Below are 19,294 nucleotides of genomic sequence, written 5' to 3'. Positions count from 1 at the left end.
TACTATGGGTTCAGATCTATGAGGGATCTGTGTGAGACACCAAATCCAGTATCTGACTGATGTATGAATGCCGTTTGTCTTTAATGGGATTTACTTGTATAATTAAACATTATTACAAGAGCCAAGCATTCTTCAATAAGAATGAATAAAGGTAAATTAAAAACTACTACCAGTTCTTCATTTGTAAGTAATTGTGAGAGATGGGATATCTCTTTCAAAGAATTAGGTAAGAGATTATTTGATGGCACTCTTTGAAAGCTTGAGAATTTAGACATAGATATTTTCTCATGCATTCTTACTGCTCTTTGACTTTTATCAATATTTCTCAGCAGTCTACAATTACAAAAAAGAAAAGTTCACCTTGTGACTCATTCCACTTATTCATTATGGGGTATCCAGTAAATCCTGAATAATGCTAAATCTTGAAAAAAATCAGGATTCTGGTATTTTTTCTTCTGCAGAATTAACCTAATAAAGTACGTTATGATTACTATATTATAATAATAATGCAAATCTGAAGCATGGTGGAGGGAGGCTGGTAAACATTTTTAACATTATTTTAAAAAGTAGAAAGACTTGCAGATTTCTCTTGGGGAAGATAATAGGCTTTTTAAAAAGCTGTTTAAATTCCACAGTGTGATATTTCTTGTGTCACTGAGTTACGTATTAATAATAAAGAACTGATTAGCTCCCTGATATATATTATTCTCAGTTATGGAATTGTACACATGAGTGGCTTTAATGAATGAAGCTTGCAGTGGCAGATGCTTGGCTGACGCAAAACACGGATATTTGGCTCAAGCTACACATTTAAAGTTGTGTGAAAAAAAATGTCAGAGAAGTTATAGGGAAGTTGAGCATACACTGGTGAGCAGAGGCCCTGTTCTTGTTGGTACATTCTGGATATAAATTGCCTTCCTGTCAAATTTGTATTACAGAGAGAGATTCCAGGAAATACTTGCTGACCCAAAGTCATTGCCTTTAGAAATCCAGAGGATTTTTATTATTCTCAAACTCATATTGAAGGCATCAAGGCTCCTGTTGCTGTTTATTTTTGATCCCCTGAGACTATTTATTTATTTAATGTACCCCATATGATTTATTTTGGAAATGTACATATTGCTATCCAAAACCAATTTTTTCCAGGATTGCTCATAATCTGCAATTGCCTTCCTCTTTAATACCACCACAGTAGTTGTAGAGCACATCTAGAAGGTCACAGTTGCTGGAAGCTGTAGTTCAGTAGCATCTGGGAGCGCTGCAGAGTGCCCTTTGTTATGTATCTGCATGAGCCATCCTCTTATCCTCTCTTCCTTTTCTGGTGCTACTTCCCTGGTTTGGAAGCAAATCATTTTGCTGGTTAACAAGCATGTCTGACAAAGAATGATTGACAATGTGTGATTAGTCACAAACCAGGATTACCAACCACAATTCAATTCTCATGTATAATTCTGCTTTGTTGGCACCCCATGGTTTTCTCGGTTAAAAAAGACTGGCTAGGACTGTCATCTATTAATTTCTGTAGAAGGAATAGAAGTAGAAGAAGTTAAGGGAGGAATGTGGAAACTGAAGACTTCTCTCTTAGGCTTAGAGGAAAAACATTAAGATTCATCCCAAAAGGAAACGGTGTGGTTTCTTTCTAGTCTATATACTTAAAATTCATCAACAATTCAAAATGCAGCATCCAATATTTCCTTTAAGGTGAAATTGGTTCTGTGTCAAATCCATTCTGATTGTGATTTTAGATTTTAAATGGCCTGTGAAATGAAATATTATCACTTCACAAATTGATAGTTTATTGTTATTGTTCTTTATACCACTATAGATTGGGGGGGGGGTTTCAAACTTTTTTCAGTCTTTGAAATCTGTCAGTTTTTTAAATTATTTTTTTAAATTTCCTGTATCTCATAACCAAGAAGCAAAGCTGCAGAGATAGAAAATGTGATGCATTCCAGTTCATCTTTTAGTGTCTTTAATTTCTCATAGAACTCCACTCAATTCTCATGAAACCCTCAGGTTCTCTGAAACAGAGTTTCAAAATCCTTCAGCAAGAAATCTATCATAAAATAAATACAATACAGGAAGGAAACAGCTTGGCATTCTTGTAAATGGGACTCATTTGAAAGAGATGATAGGAGTGAAAAGGAGAAGTGTCTACACATCAAACGAGGAACAAAGTAAGACAAAACTAAGATCAGCATGTCAAATCCATAGGAAAAAAACAAGGCAAATTATTTGGTCTTATTTGTCCAGGGTGCAACTTTGTTGAGCAACATACATGATGTAACAAGAGCAAAAACAAATGTGGAACCATGAAACCAAATGCAGCTATCAGCCATGCAAATGGCTTGTGATTCATTACAATGCTAGCAATAGTTCTGCTTCTTCACCTGAACATATCAAATTGTAATAACAAATTAGGCCTTTACTCCATCAATTTAACAATAGTTGGTGCTGAAAACCTCCAGAGTCTCAGAATCGAGCTGCTGTGGTTCAGGAAGGTCAGCTTGTATGAATATTAATGGCTCTATATGAGAGCAATTTTGCTTGCTTCATATCAGACAGATAATAATAAAAGTGCAATATTTGGAAAACTTGGTGACTTCACCATGAGCTAACTGGTGTTTACCCCTCAGCTGCCCAAAAATAGAGTACTTACAAAGTAATCTAATCTGTGTTTCTCTTCCTGAAATTCTACAGATCATGGAATAAAAAAATCCCATCACCCCTACATTCAACAAGTCAATCTTATGCTACCCATGTTTTTCAGTACATGTATGTGCATATATTTGTCCAGTGGGTGGTTCTTAAACTGGGAATCTATGTAAAGAAAAGACCATTATAACAAAACATTAACAAAGGCACCAAACTACTCCAACAGCTTCCCAGTTATTTGGCCACCATTCCTTTGCATTTAAAAGCTTCCATGCAGCAGTCAAGTGGTGAAGACACTGGGCTTGTTGACCAGAAGTTTGGCAGTTTGAGATCAAGTACTTCATGACAGAGAGAGCTCCTGTACTTTCTCCAGGCTCCTGCCAACCTAGCAGCTCGAAAGCATGTAAATGCAAGTAGATAAATAGGTACCACTTCAGTAGGAAGATAACAGTGATTTATGCACCTTCAGTGTGAAGTCATGCTGGCCACATGGCCATGGAAGTGTCTTCAGACAATGCTGGTCTCCTCGGCTAAGAAATGGAGATGAGCACCAGTCCCTAGAGTCGGCCATGACTGGGGGAAACCTTTATCTTTTTTTAAAGAGTTGTGAAGGCTAGCAATTTTGTAACTGGACATTTTTCTTAATTGCTCTGATGATGGTGGCATGTCACTATGGGGAAAGAATAGTTCTAAATGGTCATAAAAAATTGAATTCCAGAAAGTAATGTTGAACTTTGAGGATATGGGAGATGGGAAAGGCAGGGGAAAGGAGGCAGAGAAAAAGAACTCAAGGAGGTAGGGGAATTGGAAAAAGAAAAATATATCTCCCATAAAGTCTTCAGAGTCACAGCAATTTAAAGAAAGCACACAACTCTTTCCAATAAATTTGAAATATATCAACACTAAAACCAGATGATGGTTTTAAAATCTGTTGGAAGGGCAGTGAAGACATGAAGTAGCTTTCCAGGTCTCAGGAAAATGGCAAGAGATTCAGGGGATGATTCTGGAATATTTTTTTATGCATTTCCCATGCTCCTTCCCAAACCCATTCTTCTGTGACTTATCATTCAGTCATGTGTTTTCCCCATGTTTCCTTAGAGAGAACAGGGGAAAGAATGAGCAGGAGAGAAAATGGTGGCAGTAAGAGGAAAAGGTGTCAATCTGGAGCCATTGGAGTCTTCATGAATTTTGCCCATATCTTCCAGAAGCAGTAGCGAGGATTCAACCATCCTACTCTTGGGTTTGTCCAAATTTCTCTAACAAAATTAGAATTTGAAGCACTTTTGTTTGAATCCATGCAGTATAAATATTCTGTTTGCAATGGCATTAAGTTTCCATGTGGGTTCTAATCAGATAGTAAATATCTACAAACATGAGACTACATGGCAAACAATATGTCAAAGTGATTGTTAATAAAGAACTTGGTAAAACTGTTGCCAGGAAGGAAATGAATAATGAATTATGAAAAAGGGATACCTTAGGGTAGTAGGAATGAAATCTAGAATGTTTTATCAATCTCTTCTGAAATATTTTGTACTGTTTTATTTTTATTAAAAGATGCAAGTTCCATTGAGTTTAGTGAAATTCTTGGTTCATTTCATTAACTAAAATTTAATAAAATTATGTACATATAAAAAGAGAAGACAAGACCTAATAGAAGAAAGAATTGGGAAAAAAAACTTTTGATGAAATCATGGTACCTTGATTCATACAATCTGTTAAGATAAAAGAAAAACACCTTTCATCATGAAGCAAGAAGAAAAGATATGCATCCTATAACAAAGATTTGATCATGAATATTGAAGCAGTTATCAATTGTATTTTACGTCCTACTGCAGCAAACAACTGTTGTTGTGCATACTATGAAGTTATGTGATACGTTTTACAGAGTCAGCATATTGGCCCCAACAATCTGGGTCCTTATTTTACTGACCTTTGAAAGATGGAAGGCTGAGTTAATCTTGAGCCAGTCAGTATCAAACTCCTGCTTCCTCTTCAGCAGAGTGAAAAGGGTGCAGCCTTCAACGCACAATCAAAGGAATGTGTAAATAGAAGAAAAAGAAGAAAATGAATGGGTGTTAAAAATAATTAGCTAACAGGGCAGGTCCAAACAAAGGAAGAAGGCACACCTATGCTTTCCTCTGTTTTTATCTAAATAGGGGGATCCACCTGGTTACTAGTACAGAAAATATACTTCAGTTATTAATTCAGGAAAATGAAGCATCATTTAGATCAACTGGATCATGATTCCCCCTTGGGAAAAGAACCATGGCTTAGTAACAAAGTACATGTTTTGCATATGAAGGTTTTCAGCAGTACTTTCCATTTCATAACTGCAAAATCGAAGGATGATATTTTAATCCCTGGGTTATGAGGGAGAGTAGACAATTTTAGGTGAAATGATTGTTCATTTGTTTTTTAAAAAAGAGAAATTGATTTTGTTTACAGAAATCACAATCAATTTGCTATCTTTCATACACAACAGAAACATGCTGTATTTAAAAATAGAAACGGCAATGGTCAGCAGTAGCCAGTGAGCAGAATTTTAAAACCTTCCTCAAAATCACCAAAGAGGAAATAAATAATTTCCTCCTCTGAATCAATGTACTGTGTCCAACTCTGGTTTCCCAACTCCTATAAAAGTTATTATGGCACAATGGTCAGTATTGCAGGCTAACTCTGCCCACTGCCAAGAGTTCGATCTTGACCAGCTCAAGGTTGACTCAGCCTTCCATCCTTCTGAGGTTGGTAAAATGAGGACCCAAATTGGTAAGGCCAATATGCTGACTTTGTAAACTGAGAGGACTGAAAACAGGGGTGGGATTCTACCAGTTTGCACCTATTCGCTAGAACCGGTTGTTAACATTCTAAGCAGTTCAGAGAACCAGTTGTTAGAAGAAATTACTGGCCTAATCCTGTAAGAAAGGCAGGAAGGAAACAGTGTTGCTTACAGAAACTGCCTCTCCGTTAACCCTTATTACATTCTTGGCAGGACTAGACTTCCTGTCTCATGAACATCTCTGGAGTTTTTTTCCCCTCCTTTGTTGGTACTTTGCTTGTGTGGAGTGACCATTTAAAGTTACAATGGCAGTGAAAAAAGTGACTTATGACCATTTTTCACACTTATGACTGTTGCAGCATCCCCACAGTCACGAGAGGCCAGGTGAGGAGATGCGTGCCTTGATGTGAGTGATATTGAGTTGGCCACGCCCAGCCAATCACATGACCACCAAGCCATGTCCACCCAGTTACATGATCACCCAGCCACGCCCATCACCTAAGCCACGCCCACAGAACCGGTTGTTAAAAAATTTGAATCCCACCCCTGGCTGAAAAGCACTATGAAGCAGCATATAAGTCTATTGCTATTGCTATCACAGAACTTCATAGTCTGCATAACAGCAGCTGTTTCCTGCAGGAGCACATGAAATACACTTGATTGCTGCTTCCAAAATCATGCCCTAATCCTTATTATACAATGCATATCTTTTCTTCTTGCTTCATGATGAGGCTTGGTTGGTTAATAGATATATTATTAAAACCTCAAGCCTGGTTGTAATGACAGGACAGCAAAGAAACCTAGGAGAGGTGGTTTTTATTCTTCCATCAAGGAATGACCAAGGTACACTAGAGATGGAGTATTTTTAAATCTTTCTTCCGGCAGCAATGTTGATAAAGCATCACATTTGACAAGACTAAAGGCTGTCTTGAATGCTGAATGTATTGCCAAAACAAGATACCGAAACAGCCATTAGAAGCTGAAGAGAAAATGTCGGGCAAAAAGATAAAAATAAATTGATGTTTCTGAGAAATGCCCCCCCCCAAAAAACAACAACAATGGCTTTTGGGGGACATTTTGGGTACATGAGGGAAAGGTGAAAAAGCTGTAGATGTTTTGTGGGGGGGAAGAGATAAATTGATAATAGGTGATGGCAAAAAAGATCGTATTTCCTTTTTAGGCCCATTTTAGTTTGAAGGAAAGCCCTTAACAACCAATAAAGGAGAATATTTATAGCTCAGAATTGAAATGAGAGGTCCTTGGTGCTCTCTGAACTAGGCTGTTTCCTTGCAAATATTTCATTACCCAAACTAACTAACATCATCAGCCCTAGTCATCAGCATTGTTTGGGTAATAAAACATCTTCAAGGAAACAACCAAGCTCAGAGACCACTAAGGATCCCTCAAAGCCCTAACTGGCCATTGGTGGGCTATTAGTGGTAGGAGAGAGCTGCAATTCAGTTAGAGAAGGAAAGCTGATGCAAATGAATTCAAGTTTCAAGATGAATGAGATTTTATGTATCAAAGAAACAAGAAGTCATATTAACAAATCTGTGTGGATTCCTGGAAAACTCCCAGAAGTTTACAGCAAAAGTTCCTGTGTTTGAAAGAAGAAAGAGGATCCAGGATTTACAGACCTGCTGGCCAAGGTCCTTGAGTAGATTATTAAACAACATCACTTAGATATATACATGTTGTTTATAATACCCAGCTTTTATCAAGCATTGGAAAGCTGTTGTGATTCTTCTTTACTGGGGGAATTGATTTTAATGGATAATACAGGATAATAGAAGTCTGTAGAAACATTTTAAATTCATATTTCCAAACTGTGGACTACCTATCTCTAGATGTTTAGTTGAGGTGGATCCTTCATGTCCATCTAATACTTAGAATTAATCTTCTCTATCTACAGAGGTGCCATTCAGAGCTTCTGAGTGGAATTCATGGAAAAATTTATTCATCATTAAGTTAGAAATCTTTTCCAAACTAGAGGCTCCCGATCCATTCCTAAGTGATTGCAAAATCAATTTTGAAATTCACTTTTGTGATACTTTAAAAAAAGAAAAAGAAACTCAAAATGCATAGTATTAAAATTTATTTTTGACACTTTTAGGCACACTGTGAAAGTAAAAAATATAATTAAAATTATATCAATATAATTTAAATAATTACATCAATAAATTATACATTCATTCTCATTAATACATTTAAAAGGCCACAATTCAAAAAAAAAAATCTATTTCCTGCATAGAACTTATTTAAATTGTTCAATTGTTAAACTGAATTATTTTGTCTCTTGTTTTTATAAAATGTTCTGGGAACCGAAGAATTAAGTAAAAATATTGAATAAATATACACTTCAAATCCAGCAGATTTAATCGTATACAAAAAAAGTCAACATCTTGGCTTTCAAGCAGCTATAATCTAAACACCCAACCAAGACCAGCTTGCTGAGATAAATTAGTTTTCTTGGGATCTTTTTTTTCCCCTAGAAGAAATGGAAACCTATTATAAAAGCAAACTAATCTGCTTGATAAATACATTGAACAAATGCAGAAAAAGCATGATTCTGCAGCATAGCATTTACAGTGTAGTACCAGTTATATAGCATTTATATAATACAAGTACTGTATAAAAGGTATGAAGAACAAACAAAGCAATGAAAGACAAACAGATAAAAAGAGGCAACACTGATCAAGATGAAGCACTAAGGGAAAATATTAAACATTCAGTTCAAGAAAGGGCAGGAAACCATGTTGCTGAAGAAAAGACAACTAGAAAAAATCATAGCTACAGGAAACCTAAAGATACATGGTGACCAATTTAAGTAAGACTGTATTGTCTTAAGAAAAATGCAAATAGTTCAACATAATCTGTTAGAGATTCTACTCTGTAAGTTACAGTGATATAGCACTAACAAGACTTTATGAAGATCACCCTAATGGTACTCTTTGGTGATCCTGAAATTTCTTGTTCCAGCCAGCAATATTTTTCCCTTTCATCTTTCAAAAAGAATCTCCACAAATACTATCAAAGTTGTGTACTAAAGGGTCTTTTTCCCTCCAAAAGATAAAATTCTTAGCAAGTAGCGTATTAGACTCTATTAGATTTCAATATTTCTTCAGCCACACAAAATATTTAACATTTAACAAACATAATACAAAATAACTGCATTTTTTCAAGTTATAAGTCAACTGCAGAATCTATAATCTACTTGAACACTCACAATAATATTACACAAAATGTAGTGTTAAGGTGTTAATGTTGAACTGGCCTTCTTTGCATAAAGTGCAATGCTAAAAGAGAGATTCTAGATTTCAAAATCATGCTGAAATCCAACAAGAGTGGATTATCCAGAACTCACCTTCTCCCCTATGGGAGACAGGCTCTATCCCACCATGATATAGGAAAATAAAAAGAGAGTTACCACATACTCTATGGAAACCTGATGGCAAATTTAAGAGAAAAATGACAATGTCTGATCATTGGATAACTCTATTGAACTGTTTAATGTAAAAGTTGAGTTTTACGGGAATTGGGCAATTTTCTTTCAGTTTCTGAAAATAAAAAAGGATTCAGATGAAAGATTCGAAAACACTAAAAAACAAACTGTCTTTTGGTGGGGTTACTTGTTCCTATTCATTTGGTAAGGCAATATATAGGAACTGAATAAAAAAGCAATGCCTTTTATTTAAGGGAAGAGGATCATTCTTTTGCTTAATTGAGATAAGACTATGCAGGAAATGAAATTGGGTTGCAAAAAATTCTGTTTTCAAAATCTTACGGTTTGTCCTATAAAATTCATTTTCTGCTCCCTGATTTTCTATCAGTTAACAGAGAGTCCAGTTTAGACATATCATATTTTTTTTTGGTCAACAATATTGTAAAAGTGCATAACTCCCTACTTTTCTATTTCCAATTCATTTGGTAAGGCCCTTTCTTGAAGAAGTTAACTGGTTAAACCCTTTTTCAGTGTTGAATTAATAACACTTAACCTGCTTTACCATCATAATGTCATGTTGAAAAAAAAACCACTCAAAATTGTTTGTGTTTAAAGCAGCAAAACTGTGATTCTTGATCCATTTTGGAATATCTCACATATCTCATTGAGGTACAGAAGATATAATGAGGAATGAAGAGAACCTGTCCTGTGAACCAAAGCAAGAACCCCTTCAAGTCAGACGCCCTGAATTAAATGCCAATGCACAGGAAAATATACAGAGTTCCATGGCAGCTTTGTTTGAAATATAAATAAATATTGTTATATAAATAAATTAATAAATAAATATACACCAATAGTGATTCCCACCCCCCTCTACAATTCAGTTGACCGTTCTTTGAGAAGTACAGCAGGGGTGATTTCATCCATCGACCTGCTGGATGCACTGACGTTATTTGTTGCCAATGTTTCAGAGCTGAGGACATGGAAAGCTGTGCCGGGGCAGCCCTTCACATTATTGCAAACAAGGCTTTGGAGTGAGGCTGTATTCACGATGTCAAAGCCCACTGTACCCCCAAAAGTACTTGGCTTCCAGTATTCAGGTGAGCAGATGACATTCCCCAGAAGACCTTTCAAGGAGAAGGGAGCGCCAAGTTCTATCATGGTCTCACCAAAGATGGCTCCAGAACGTGGCTTTTCAATAAGAAGAGCAGGGTATAACTCCATAGCATCAATGTCTCCATAAAGTTCTTCAAGTTCTGCAGCCATTTCTTTTTCACCTGTAATAAAGGTATTTGTATTCAGTACAAAAGAAACTCTTTTTTCTTGATCTGTGATGACTGTACATGTTTCTTTTAAAAGTAGAAATCATTAGCTTATTTTTACTCTTTGTTTTTTACATGATACATTGTGCATTTTTTTATTTATAAATTTGATAAAATAAAATGTATTGTTTCAATATTGCATTTTAATCTTGGTGAGTCAGCACAGAAGATAGTTGAACCCAATGGACCTGCTACCTCCATCCCTTAAAAAAACAGTGGTGCAATTCTTCCTAACCCAGGGTCACAATCTGCTTTAAACCATTGCAGAGATGGGTATTTCATTATTAAAGTTAATGTAGCTAATACTATAAGTCTGTGTATTTGCAACTCTCAGTGAATTTCCCCGTTGATTAAAAGTCATAATTCAATGGCAATCTGTAGTGAAGCTTTCTAGGTTGTGTACCCTTTCCTTAGTTGGCGAGGCAAAGATTTAGACTGGGGACACAAGATCTACCTTTGAGGTACACACATGCTTGCTTGCTTGCACCCATGACTTACCAGTAAGTTCTTCAAATGACGTGAAAGGTTTCAGCATAAAGAACTTTCGGTATTCGTTCAAGGATCGGTACCTCATCTGCCGGCTTTGATCAATTGAAGCTTTAGCTACTTTCTGCACTACAGCAGGAACATTCCTACCTCCAGCTACCTGTTGGCAAAAATAATAATATGAAAAATCATAATAAAAGACACGGTGTGAATTATATTAGGCCAGAGAAAACAGTGTTATTCATGTAAAGGTTGTTATGCTTATTGATCTCTTGCTCTCAAAGAAAAATAAGTATGGAATAGGAAAGATAATATAAGTTATGTTTGGCATGGATTTCCCATATTTTATTTGACTACCAAAATAAAAGAAGACTGTCTATTTTCTAAATTAAACTGGTTTGGCTACTTTCAGTCACATATTTGCATTACCCCTGAAAATTACCAAAGTCTAGTTTTCAAAGAGAAATGAGTTAGGATTTTACACATACTCAGATCTGGTTTATTAAAAACAACAGATAGTTGAAACTCTTTTAGCGGATATCTAGTTTTATATGTGGAATGAGTAAACAAATAGAACATTTCCTCATGTGTTCTGAAGCAGAAGCTGAGAGCATCCTCCTCTGCATAAAAGGAGGATACTTTTCTATGTTCCTAACATGAAACAATGAAATAGTGTCCTTTGGCATAAGGCTACTGGCTGACCTCTGTTGCATATGCTACATATAAAGGCCATTCTCAATATGTAGCATAAGATTGAATCATCTAGCTATCTCAATTAAAATTTCAGATAGTATCAGACCAAGTATCAAAAGAGCTGTTCTTTTTCTGTTCTTCAAAGGTTTTTAGATATGGCAGTGATTTAACAAAGGACAGCTATGCTATTATAGAAGTTGGGAAGTTTAGATGCATACATAAATAAATGTCTGTTTCCTCGTGTCAGTTGAAATGCAATTTTGATCAAGGCGGAAGACAGAGGAGAGAAGAGTCTTACCCTTCCAGCCCTTTGTTTGGAGAAAGACTGCACCATGTGAGAAAGGCCATGATCTAACATAATGGAATTGTTATACATGAACTGCTGGTACGTATATTCTTGGTTTTGGATATGAAAGGTATCAGGCAGAAGAGGATGCCAATGGTAGAGGGTATTGAACTCTGCTGCTATTCTGTTCTGATATTGAAATCTCTGGTTGAAGAGAAGTTCTGGATCAAACTTCAGTTTGAAATGGTATCCACTTAAATGTTGCACGTAGTCTTCAATCACAATCTTGATGGTTTCTCCTTTAAGAAAATACACAATAAAATGAGCATTGCAGTTTAGATTCATTGACAGTGCCAAATACCTAAGCCCACTTTTCCAAAATGGTTTATTTTGTGCCTGGCAGAATTCTGTACTGTAAATAAGCCAAATAATAAGCAAATAATCCCAGCTAATCTAAGAAATTATCTGTCTTGACTAACATTATATTTCTCATGGCTCTGTGAAGTTCAAATAGGGATTACAGGTGTAATAACTATCTTTTGGAGTTTTCCTTCAGCAAATGGTATTCGGACAGGTAATGCATATTAATTGTCATATGTTGCATGGATATCGGAAAAATGCATCATAATAAGAAAGATTCCTTCCCATATTCTTTTCTACAACCGTTATCATTCCCCCAAAGTTCCAGAGCTTATTATTTTCTATTGGCTGACATAGTGGGCTATTTGGTCCCTTTCTTTGAAAATTCTATAGCTATTCTAGATACACCTTTTTATTTTGAGAGAGTGAGACATATTATATGTTTCTCACCCTGCCCAAATCATTTTTGATGGCATACTTGAGATCACTCTTGAAATCTATCCAATTTTACTTTTTTGTTCAAAAGCTCCTTCACAATTCAGCATTAGACATCAGCTTTATACAATGAACGTCTACTTAACGACTGTAGCATGTAGATGCTGACAGAGCCTCCTCTTTACATTTCTGAATAATATTATTGTTTAGATTTCACACAAAGATATATGTGTAATATTTGTTAAATTACCTGTCAAAATTAGTCTGGCAGTCTGAAATAGTCGTTCATCATCCCATTCTGGGTGTTCTCCTTTAAGAATGTCACAGACCCGATTATGTTCCCGGAGCCACAATGTGGCATACATCATAAGCCCTGGAACCAAGCCAAACACCTCCTGTCCTACAGAAAATTTCAGGTGGTCTGGGATATGGGGTGGATAGATCATTTCTGCTTGAGTTTCTTTCACAGTAGGTGGATACATTTCTCCATCAATCATCTGTAATTTAAAAAAAAAAAAAACTAAACTAAATAAAAATTGAATTTTCATACATGCAATTTATAAAAAAAATTGAATTCTGGCCTACTCAATATTACTTCAAATAGTAAGCTGATGGAAAAGTTAGTGAGTTGAGCCTTCTGCTTTCATTAGTTGAAATAGTCTTTTCTTTATAAGGCAGCAATACATCAAATAGAACTGAAGGAATTTCTCCAGGAAACACAAACCCACCTGAAATTTTAGCTTTCCATCCTTATAAAGTCTTAGTTTCATTTGCCTGTCCAAAGTCTCTCCATAGATGTGACTAAGATCAACCTGTTCACAGAACAAAAGACAAAAAGTTAGAATCAGTCCTTAAACAAGACAAACAGTGAATGTCAGCCAGGGATAATGCCTACAAAGTTCTAGATCTCTATATGATACAGTACTGGGAGAAGGGACAATAAAAGAGCAAATTCCCTTGAATCAAAGGAATTTCAATATCTCATTATCTCAGGCAACATTTGTGCAAAATCAAGCTAAGCATTCTGAAAACGGTCAGTATTAACCTCGGCTGGATTCAACATTTCAGGTGCTTAACTATATTTATAAAAGTTATATTTATAGGATGCAAAGTGAATGGTTTTCATAAAGACATTCCTGGCTCTTAGAAGATGATGACAAAGCCAGTTTTTTTGGATTAAAAAATCGATACAAGAATAATATATGTAGCGCAGCTAATCGGTATGGATGAAATGAAACAACTTAATTCTTTGAGGAACTGATTAGATGACAAAACATGCCAATCTTCCCAAAGGGAACAGATTAGTTGAGAGAGACTTCCTAGGAAGTGTACTACTTATTGCTGCATTTCTGCTGCTCCAGTAGAAATGTTTCTCCAGTATTTCCAAGATAATTATCCTCATCACAGCACTTAACGAAGTTTTTGCTTGTTACAACTTATCTAACTAAACTTACCCCATGTCCAAGACCTTTTGTGAAGCCTGGTCCTTTTTGAGTATCTGTCTTGAAGTACTGGTGAGTGAAATGCTGGGCAAAGAAGGTGAACATGACATTTGTGCCTTGAGGATCAGGAATGAATTTTCTCCTTAGCAAGAATTTTTCTACAATCATTTTTGAATCTGGAAGCTCCTTCTTGCCTGAAATATAAAGCAAACATTTATTTTTTGGCATTTGTAGATGAAGAAAGCCAACTGCAGTTTGAAACATCCCTATTTGTTCCTGAAATGGAATTCCAATACTTTTTTTCAGATTAGAATTGATCTACGTAATTATGCTACAGCTTGTCTTAGTCTCTTGCCTTAGTTTCAAATGGTGACTAATTTTGGGGAGCCTACAGGAGCATGCAACCATGGGGCTGGCTAGTGCCCTGATGGTTCTCCCTTTGCTTTACAATTAATTTTAACAGTGACTAATCATACCTGTCTCTTTTTAAATGTTTAACTTTTGTGTTCTTATATTTTAGTTTTGTACACCATCTAGAGCAGGGCTGTCAAACTCCCGGCCCATGGGCCAGATATGTCATGCGTTAGCCATGCCCACACCTGGTTTAGCAAAGGGGAAAAAAGTCCTGATATGTCACATGACTCCACCATGATGATGTGAGTTTGTCACCCCTAATCTAGAGTCTCTCTGAATGAAATAGGTGGTTCAAAAATGTGAAAAATAAATAAATACATGAATTTGGTTGCCATGATTAATACTGCAGATATATTCATAGAGTCACCCATGCCCCATTTCTTTGACACGTTTGACATAATATTTCATTGGAAAAAAAATCTTCTATATTAATATCTGAGTTTTCCTAATATTTAAAGTTCCATGTGGGTATTTGTTACTTATGTTTCATGACAACTTGTTAGTCCCTTCTAGCCACACAATGAGGAAGCAATATCTGTTAATAAAAGTCTTGTATCTTATAATTTCCTGATCTATGTTATAACTTCACAGTTTTGGTTATTTGATCACAATTCCACTTCATTTATGAGATGAAGCACTTTTCCTCCAGTCTTCATGCACTGATTTGCCTTCCTTCTTACCTTTCACACCCATTGGGGTAGGGCAGTCATGATCTACTGGTGGAACAGCTCGAGCATAGTAGGAAAGATTGGAGTAGACTTCCCAGCTTTTGAAGCCATGATGGCTATTATAGGTTGGTGGGCTTTCAATTAAATGGGATCTGGCTAAAAGAGGAAATGAGAAAAAAATGTATTAATGTTATACAACCTGCAACAAGCACCCATACATTATCTCATACATAAATTTTTAAAAGTATGTCCCAATAAGATGAAAAAAATAGATTTTGGTTTCATCTCTCTTAACTTTCCAAGTTTCAATAATGCAGTTGTTCAGCCTCAGTTTTGCTGTCAGTAAATTAGATATAATATCTTACAATTTTATAAAGGGGCTTAAATAGGTTTCAGACATTATTACTAATTATCTTAATTCCAGAGGAAAAAATCCAAAGGGAAAGCAATTGGCAACACACTAAACCTTCTTCTACCAGCTGTATATTTCTTGATAATACACAGAGACTGTACATATCTTCTCAACCCAACTGCAGATAATTTTGTGTGGGATTACAGAAATATCTTCTAGAAGTTGTTTAAATCACTGAACAGGATATTCTGTACTCACATATTATGCTAATAGATTTTATTTAGATGCACTGATTCAGACTCAGTTCAAGCACTTAGTCTATAAATGTTGCTAGAGTTTAAATACTGTTTATTTTTCAGACTTCCTCCTGGCCTAATTTATAAGAGTTTTAACAGCAGTTTTATTTTTCATTTCCAGGAAAGAAAAATGCAAATTGAAGACAGGACTCTGAAAAATGGAGCCCATGACTTCACTAGAATGAAGAGGTGCTAGTAAACTGGATTTTTGTACTACTTGTGGCTCCTTTGGTGAGAAAGGGCAAAGAATAATAAAAAGAAATAAGTTCTAGAATGTTATTTGAATGGACTAACTATCAAGATTGCTAGAAATAAAAGGATTTGTTTATTTGAGGAAGGTTATACACACACACACACACACACACACGTGTGTGTGTGTGTGTGTGTGTGTGTGTGTGTGTGTTATCTCTGTTAATCCTTAATGGAATTTTGCTGACCAGGATTGAAGGGATAAGGCTTTAAGAATTGATTTATAGATAAGAAATAAGATATGGGAAGAAGAGACCATTGGTATATTTTAAGAGAAGGTGATAACTTTAGTTGTTTATACTAGATATGATGAAGTCACTACTTTATGTATGGTTTTTTTTTACTATACTTGTATTTTTCTTTTCTATTTTTGTTTCTTCTTAAGATTTATAAATATTTACTTAACATTCTATTTAAAGAGGACCATTTATTATTTATTAAAAATTTTATGCCACCCATATCACTGTTGCAGCGAGTCTGGGTGGCTTAAAAAATGATAAATTATATCAAACATATAAAAAAAAAACAGAATTTCAATTTCCTGTAACTTTGTCAAATGCCACGATCAGTTTTTTATTAGAATTTTAATCAATGCATAAACGCTCTAAAGGGGAGAAATTGCTACAGATATGATTAGGATTACAACCTTCCTTACTTAAGGAACTCAAGATTTAAGAAACTCACTGAATTGCAATAAGTCTAATTTCCAAGTATACAAAAACAAGATTAGCCAGTACAAGCAATGTAATAGACTTGGAAGACTTACACATTAGAATGTATCTCATTATGGCATTGTGGAGGAATGGAATGTTGTTGATTATATCCCAGATACCTTTGAAGTGTGTGAGTATATAGTGTACTGTGTCTGGAGAAGGCTTCAACTTAAGTCTGAGCCAAGTATAAAATTCCGCTGCATAAAAAGTATAAAAACAAAATGTATTAAGTGGTTGCATGATATACAGTAATTTAGTACTATCTACACCAGCATTTCTCAATATTTCTTTCGCAGATTAGTTGAAAAGAAATGCATCTTTGATTTGTCAACATCATCATGACATTCATGAAAGTTATAGACTGTAGGCTTGAGCCTATGTATTTTGTTTGCTTAATTACAAATGATTAAAACCTTCCCAACATACCTCCCTTAACCTTTAAATATAGTACAACTTTACCACTGAACACTGCCTTAGGCTACATTGATAGGAATCATATTTTCAGACACTTAAAAAGAAGTCTATCTTTAATCTGCCCAGCCATATTCTATAAAGGTTATGCTATTTTTAAATAAGTTCATTATATCAATTATAATATTTTCAGAAATACATACGTTTAGTGCAATTTTCTCCATAAAAACCAGTCCGTGTACAGTCACATTCATATTGATCAAAACCTTTCGTCATGCAAAAACCTCGATTTTGGCATGGATTTGAACAGCAAGGATTGGCTAAAATAGAATTAAAACATATGAAGCAGTTTGAGCTAAAATCCTGTAAAGTCCCATTAAATTAGTTCCATCCGTGCAAATACATAAATCCTTCTCATTCAATACCATCATATCACATTTGATTTATGAAGCATTTTGCTACACCTTTGAGATTGACAAACCTCATCCAAGGCACAAAAAGCCACGGGATAACTAGTTTCAGCAGCCAATATTTAAAATGTCAAAATACCAAAAGGTCCCAAAAGTGGTTTGTGACTGAAGAAGGGGGAGGAGAAGGCTACCATAGACTGTGAGTTGTAAGCTACATTATTAAATACTTGACCATGCTTTGCTTTTCCACTGATAGTTGTATTAAGATGATATGTTTTAGATTTACATTCTGCCTCGCCTTTAGGAACATTAGATGGTATACATTTCTTCCTATCTTCCTATCTTTTTCCAATCTTGTCCCCATCCCCAACACAGTTGCGGTAAGGGAGCATAACTTGCCCAAAATCACCCAGGAAGTTGCCATGATTGAGGATGGACTTGAAGTTGGATTTTTCCTCACTAGAGATTAAAATGTTAACCATTATATCATACTGGCTCCAGAAAGGGGCTAGTTAGTGCTATTGAGACTTTTCCTCTAAAGAACTTTGCAGCCTTATTTGAGATGCCAACAATTGATCCTGGAAGTTTTGTTATGAAATGCTTATCATCTACCGTTGAGCTCTATGCACTGTAGTGAAATAGATAAAACGGCTGAATATTAATTTCAGCACTAGTGGGGAGGACAGTGTCTCCCAACCACATCAGAGGAAGCCAAGCTAACTTAGGGGTGCAGAAAATGATGCGGGACAACCATAGTTTAGTCTCCCAATAAGAAAGGATCACAGGCTGCTTAAGAAAGTCAAGCACCTATCTGTATTCTGTTGAGATAGCTCTTGGCTGGGTAACATTTCTCACACCAATATGTGCCAAACATATTAAAATAGAGATTCAAAGGGTCAGGAAATATGAGGAAAAAGCTGTGTTTGTTACTCCTTGTTGCATCCTCTTCCAGAAACATTTCCATTTCTACTTTTAACATATTTTGTCAGAAAATTAGCAATTTTGTTATGTCAGAAAGATATTTAAATAACAGAAAATGCATCTTTCTCACAGGGCTGAGCCCTGCATCTATAAAAATCGTGAATTCCCCAAACCCGGTATACCTATTTACACTTGAGCAAATCCCACTAAATATCAAGTTCACTTGTACATTTTAGGATCGACATTCTGTGGCACTTGCCATCAAACAACCCTTTGTACCCCCTTTTTTAAAAAGGTAAGAGACTCCCTCAACCTTTATTTCTGCATAAAGTTAAAAGTCATCAGGAGTGAAATTAAAAATAAAATAAAAACCATGCCCTTGGAAAGCTTTGGTAGACGTCAAAAGAGAAAGCCAACAATAGGGAAAGAAGAAAAAAATCGTCCAAAAAAAAAAAAAAAAATAGCAATACTAACCTGCTTGACTGAAAGCCAAGAGAGAAAATAAAAACAGGGCTGGAACAACCATGTCCAATTTTGGGTAGAAAACAGCCAAGTCGGCGTCCACTTAACTTGTCCTTAACTCCTTAACTTCTCCTGAACTTTCCTACTCAGGGGAAGTTTCTCCGTCACCGCCGCGCGAAAACTATTAAGCTCGGCGTGACTCTGGATGCGATCCGGATCTCCTTCGGCCTTTATGCTCCTTCGGTGACTCAAGTCCTTCCCGGAAGGCTTCCGGGGACCGCCCTTCATACGCAAATTGGGTATAGGGTGGAATACTTGTTTTGGGATGGGATTTTCCTCAGGTGATTTCCATCAAAGTAAGCTTCCCCTCCTCCTCTCCGAGCGGCTGCCAAATCCAGGGGTGTGTGGGTGGTGGTGGGGTGGTGAAAAAAAAAAAAGTTGCAAGTGGGAAGACTTGAGAAACGCACTCAACGAACGCGCCACCTCACCTCCCTCCCG

The 19,294-nt window shown here is 36.0% G+C and overlaps 1 protein-coding gene and 1 long non-coding RNA gene across 2 annotated transcripts in view; one reads left to right on the top strand and one right to left on the bottom strand.

The window, feature by feature from the left end:
• The window catches only part of LOC148131302 (uncharacterized), a 76,786-nt gene extending 72,570 nt beyond the window's left edge, over positions 1-4,216 (top strand). The window contains exon 5 of the long non-coding RNA XR_015748349.1: positions 3,756-4,216. This is a non-coding gene — a long non-coding RNA (uncharacterized LOC148131302). The remainder of the gene's footprint in view (positions 1-3,755) is intronic.
• Positions 4,217-7,512: 3,296 nt separating this feature from the next.
• On the bottom strand, positions 7,513-18,999 carry PTGS2 (prostaglandin-endoperoxide synthase 2). Its single transcript, XM_026669285.2, has 10 exons — positions 18,809-18,999; positions 17,207-17,323; positions 16,646-16,789; positions 14,995-15,138; positions 13,913-14,094; positions 13,187-13,270; positions 12,709-12,955; positions 11,676-11,962; positions 10,697-10,844; positions 7,513-10,153 (listed from the first exon to the last, which is right to left on the bottom strand). Exons 1-10 carry the CDS (start codon positions 18,858-18,860, stop codon positions 9,750-9,752), a joined length of 1,809 nt encoding a protein of 602 aa, XP_026525070.1. The 5' UTR covers positions 18,861-18,999; the 3' UTR covers positions 7,513-9,749.
• Between the last annotated feature and the right edge of the window lie 295 nt (positions 19,000-19,294).

Source organism: Notechis scutatus, chromosome 3 (assembly GCF_049901735.1).
Source record: "Notechis scutatus isolate UNSWTSFEM ecotype Mainland chromosome 3, rNotScu1.2, whole genome shotgun sequence".
Lineage (NCBI taxonomy): Eukaryota > Metazoa > Chordata > Lepidosauria > Squamata > Elapidae > Notechis > Notechis scutatus.
The sequence above is the reverse complement of the archived record's forward strand: the minus strand, read 5'-3'. Positions and strand labels throughout refer to the sequence as shown.

Coding starts and splice junctions, on each gene's coding strand:
- PTGS2 (XM_026669285.2), bottom strand. CDS start 18,860: ATGGTTGTTCCAGCCCTGTTTTTATTTTCTCTCTTGGCTTTCAGTCAA. Junction 14,095..14,994: donor TACCCCAATGGGTGTGAAAG/GTAAGAAGGAAG, acceptor TTTATATTTCAG/GCAAGAAGGAGCTTCCAGAT. Junction 10,154..10,696: donor GTCATTTGAAGAACTTACTG/GTAAGTCATGGG, acceptor CCTTTATTACAG/GTGAAAAAGAAATGGCTGCA.